General features: G+C 33.1%; 1 protein-coding gene across 2 annotated transcripts in view; it reads right to left on the bottom strand.

Annotated features, from left to right (window-relative positions):
* The window catches only part of SEL1L (SEL1L adaptor subunit of ERAD E3 ubiquitin ligase), a 63,124-nt gene that overhangs the window by 34,801 nt on the left and 23,103 nt on the right, over window positions 1-5,220 (bottom strand). For both annotated transcript variants that reach the window (XM_051977462.1, XM_051977461.1), the window contains exons 4-6: window positions 2,271-2,438; window positions 1,899-2,004; window positions 149-311 (exon numbers count right to left, since the gene is read on the bottom strand). In XM_051977462.1, the coding sequence (XP_051833422.1) occupies window positions 149-311; window positions 1,899-2,004; window positions 2,271-2,438 (437 nt within the window). The remainder of the gene's footprint in view (window positions 1-148; window positions 312-1,898; window positions 2,005-2,270; window positions 2,439-5,220) is intronic.

Raw genomic sequence — 5,220 nt, 5'->3', positions numbered from 1 at the left:
AATCAAACTTACATGATGGGAACTTTCTCTGAAGTTTAATAAGAGCTATTTTACTTTTTGATCTTACTTTACAACATGAAGAGATGTAAGAAAGGATGAGCAAAGAAACTACTAAATAACTAGGGAATGCAGCTGAAAGTATTCTTACTGTTTGTCCCTTGGGAGAACCTTCTTCTGTTAGTTTCTCAAACAGATCCTTTGCTGCAAGGACATCCTGTTTTAAGTAATCTCCAAACAAAAAAGCATAAGACACTTTTTCCATGGCTTTAGTATGGTTCATATCTGCTGCCTTTTGAAGATAACGATATGCCCTTAAAAAAATCAATAAAAAGAGTTAGTATCTTCTATAAGCAGAAAATAAAAATTAAGATACACAGTATGGACTTCGTGGACATCACAAAATACCACTGTTCTCAATTCTGTTAAGGTCATATTGTTCAGAAAATTGAGGATAAGTAAAATATTCTGTGGTTCAGTTCCCCAAGAACTGAATTTTTCTTATTCTCTAGATATGTGTTGAATTTGGTTGTGGTTTGAAAACACTGTTTCAAAGTTCATAGTTAAACACGAGACTTTTACTACAGCCACTGATCTTAATGTTTTAATTCTTCTACTTAAAGCCATTCATAAACTGTGCCAGAGTCAGATGGAATAGCACAAGACAAAAACAAATTGTGAACAAATCTTTGGTTGTTTCAAGTAGAAATCATAGGTGCTAGCTCTAGTCCTAGGTTTTTAGTCCTTACTAGTAGGAAAACTTACTATTCTGTATTATCTAGGTAAAATAGCAATAGACACAGAGCTAGGTGTATTTATAGCATTCAAGATATATTATAGCTGATTTTAAATAAAGGCACATGGTACAGCTCCTAAAGTAAGAGCAGGTACTAGAAATAGCAACAATATAAATATTGTTTGCTATAAACCTACCCATATTTTTAACTATATAACCATTAATCAGAGAACTCATTGTGCAAAGGAATGCACTACTTTTTTTCTTTACTCAAATTCATAGATAAGAAACACTGTGGGAAAGTCAACTCTGAACATAAAGATTAAGGGTAAACACTGTAAAGAAACTATATATGGATTTAGGGAGTGAAAGAATTTAGTGAAAATCCTTGAATTTAAAAGACCGGTCTACAACACTTATTGTTAACTCTTTCTAATGATGACTTAAGTTGACCTTACATAGAAAATATTCATGGAAAACAGGATTGGATAGAGCTTCCCATTCTACCTTCCTCTAACATTCTGGTAGAAAGTCCATACTACAGGTAACCTGTTTTGTTTTATTTTAACTGTGAATTCATATTATTTCTACTCATTAGAATCAGCAGAAGTTACTCAAATGTTATGAAATCAGCATTCTTAATACTACAAAGGACTTTTTGTTTCACAGTGAGGACAGTTTATCTCTGTAGGAAAATTAACAGAAGATTTGGTTTACATTTCAATGCTTAGAGCCAAGACCTAGGACGTAGAGTTGGCATTACAAGCATTCCCTCCCCACCACTGAAAATACATAACAGCCTTTAAAAGCCAAAGGGTTCCAGTATCATTTATACTTATCTAACATATTAAACTTCTTTTGTGATATAATTAAGAAAAAGAATGATTCTTTGGCAGCTTAGGGCTTCTTGGGTTAAATAAAAATCTGACCATTTATCTCAGAATTAGTCTTTTTTTATTATTAGAAATGTATTAGACAGCTCTGAACATAATGAGCAGTATTTATATCGGCTTTTTTGAAGGGAAAATTTATTTTGTATTTTGATTCCTTTCTTGTATTCTGCTGTGCACATGGCAATTTTTTCCCCTTCTTTTTCTATTTAAGTTTTAATTAATTAATAAAAAGGAAATGTATTAGAACAAGAGATGAGGGCAAAGCCACTTACTCCTTCTTTTGGGTTTTTTTACTGCTTTCATTGAGAATTTTCATCCCAGCCTGGTAAACAGCTTCTGCTTCCTGCATTTGTCGTCTCTTATGAGCCTGTTCTTCAGCTAGAATTAAAAGAGTAAGCCACGTAAGTGAAAAATCGTTTCATTTTTACCCTAAAGATTAATCTGCAATATTTCATATCTTTTATAGCTAGAAATTCCAAGACATCCCTTTTATTATGCCAAAAAGATCTTTATTAATACCTGGATTAACTTTGAGAGAGAGAGAGAGAGAGAGAGAGAGAGAGAGAGCGCAAAAGATAGAGCCCTTAAATCTTGGTTAAGACAAGAAATTTCTTAGATATGTTGGAATATATATATATACTTACTTTCACAAAAGCCCCACTTTTCATCTGTTTTATAGTCATAGGTTGTGGCACACCACAACCTACCATCTTCCCTCCCATCTGATGTACATTCAGCATATTCTTTCTCAAGGAAGAGAAAGGGAAAATGACAGGGTTCCCCATCTGCTGTGCCTTCAATGGCCGTCAAAACTGGAAAGAAAACATTACAAAATATACATAACAAGTGTTAGCATTCTCACTGAAAAAAAAAAAAAAACTACATTCATTAAAAAAGCAATCCTTTCCCCCCTAATTACCTAGACAGAACCATTTAATATCAATTATATTGAGAAGGAGTGATTAGGTAATGGAGATAAAGCCTTGGATCTGGAATTAGGAAGTTGTATCTTTCTGAGTTCAAATCAGGTCTCAAAAACTTACTAGCTGTGTGATCCTGGGCAACTCACTTAATCCTTATTTGACTCAGTATCTTTATCTGAAAAGTAACTAGGAGACAGCTGAGGTAGAAATGATGGAATCTTTGGGAAAGAGGATTTTTAAGAGTTTATAAGGGAGGAATGTAAAGACAGGCATGACATATATCCTATATTTTGGGGAAAATGATTTCAGAGTTCAGAAGAAGGACAAGATTCTATGGACTAAAATTTTATAGGGGAAAATTAATCCAGGAGTATGAAAAACTCTCAAGAATGAAATTCTGAAGACATAACAGTAAACAAATTCAGATGAGAAAAAATATATTGAAAAGATCAATATTCAAAGAGTTCACCAACTATAAATTTCAAATGTACAGCTGATAGGTACAGAAGATGAAAGTAAGGCAAGTAACAGGATAAACACAAAGACATGGCAATCTTGTAGAAATATTCTCAGAAATGCTAAAGCTCAGAATGAGCCAAGATTGCTAAAAACATCACATACTGGGAAGCTGGGAGAAGAAGAGGATGAAAAATATGGATGGCTAGAAGGATGAAGACTGACAATACTGAGAAAGAAGAGTATCTTCCATCTCCCACTGTCCCTTAGCTCCTTCTCTGACCCTCTGAGCTTCATTCTCAACAAAATTTTTTCCCCAATACAGATCCTGGCTGTTGTTATCTATTGGCTTATTCTCTCTTCTTTCTCAAGTTCAGGAACTGACTCAGTCTTTCTCTCTACTCCATCTCTTGCCCTTATATGAAACAACTGCAACATACATATTGATGGTCTTTAGAATACTATAATTTCTCAGTTTCTCAATCTTCCCTATTCCTACCTTCACTTTTGCAAAGAGATAGTTACAATTGACCTTACCCTTACCCCAAGAATTCTAATTTTATTATCAAGAACTCTGAAATGTTATCAGATTATAATCTATTTTTTCCTCTCTCCCGACTTCTTTTACTGTAAGGCAGCTAGGTAGTATTGTGATTTAAAGTGCTGAGCCTGAAATCAGGAAAATCTGATTTTCTATAAACTGCTTCTATAATCATTCCTTTCTTCTCTTTCTAATTTCTGCCATCTCATTGACTTTTAGCCCTTTCCTTCCTTACACTAACAAGCTTAAAAAAAACAAAAACAAAACAAAACCAAAAAAAAAAAAAAAAAACGCTGTCATACCCTTAGGCTGATTTCTCTCTTTTATCAAATCAAAAATTTATATATTTTTTTCAATTCTATCTCAATAATATCTCTTACATCTGATCCCCTCTTAGCATTTACAAAATAATAAACTTAGTTCAGACTATTATCACCTCTTGGAATATCTCAATACCCTTGAGATCCCACTGCTCTTTTAGCCAAGAATCTTTCCACGCCAATCTATGCTTCATCCTAAAACCCAGGCCTGATAATAGCACAAAATTATTCAAAATTTGACAGTCCTTTACAATTTGACTCTAATTTACCTTTCCAAATTTATTATATATTACTTTCCTTCATCCAAACTACAGTCTGACCAAACTGCTTTTATTAGTTCTCATACACAACACTGAATTCACACCTGAAAAGGAACCCCCACTAGACTATAACCAATGCTCATTTAGCCTTTGCTTACATATCTACATTGAATTGCAACTTACTATCCTTCTGGGCAGCTCTTTCCATTCTCAGATCACTTTAAGTTTAAGAGAGTCTTCTTAAGAAAGTTTCCCATTAGAGGAGAATCACTTGTTGGGAATGTTACATAAGGAAATTATTGTTCAGATACATATTGAGCTAGATGACTTCTAATGTCCCTTCCAATTCTGAGTTTTTTACCATTCTATAATTTTCTCCATCTTTGCACTTTGCTGCATGTAAAATATTTTAATATATTAATCTGATTCTCATAAAAACGCCATGAAAAACGTGGTTCGAGCATTATTTCCCCCCATTTTGTAGATGAGAAAACTAACGCTTGGAGAGATCAAGGCTTAGAGAAAAAAAAGGCCATAAGAAGGCATCTAGTTTAAGTCTTTTATTGACAAATAAGAAAAATAGAAGAGATGTATAAATTCAGATACTCTGATTATAATTTTAGGGTATTACTGTGCCTGATGGCATTTTAATTATTATTAGTGGAAAAAACCCACCCAAATAATATCTGGATTGCACTTTAACATTTTACAAAAACACTTTACACATATCATTTGCGTCTCAAAACAAAGCTGACCTGATTCAAAAGACTTATTTATCTTCGAGTCATAAAGCCAGCTTTTTTCTTTTACACAATAAAAAAGTAGGGCTCTTCTCTTTAAATCAACTATATATTTTTAAATAATAGCTTTTCATTTTCAAATTATGTGCAAAGATAAGTTTTTGACATTTATCTTTACAAAACCTAGTGGTTCCAAATTTTTCTCCTGCCCTTTCCCCCACGATTTCCCTTAGACAGCAAGTAATCCAATATATATTAAACATGTGTAATTCTTCTATACATATTTCCACATTCATCAAGCTGCACAAGAAAAATCAGATCAAAAAGGAAAAAAAACTAGAAAGAGAACAAAAA

Source organism: Antechinus flavipes, chromosome 2, assembly GCF_016432865.1.
Source record: "Antechinus flavipes isolate AdamAnt ecotype Samford, QLD, Australia chromosome 2, AdamAnt_v2, whole genome shotgun sequence".
Taxonomy (NCBI): domain Eukaryota; kingdom Metazoa; phylum Chordata; class Mammalia; order Dasyuromorphia; family Dasyuridae; genus Antechinus; species Antechinus flavipes.
The sequence above is the reverse complement of the archived record's forward strand: the minus strand, read 5'-3'. Positions and strand labels throughout refer to the sequence as shown.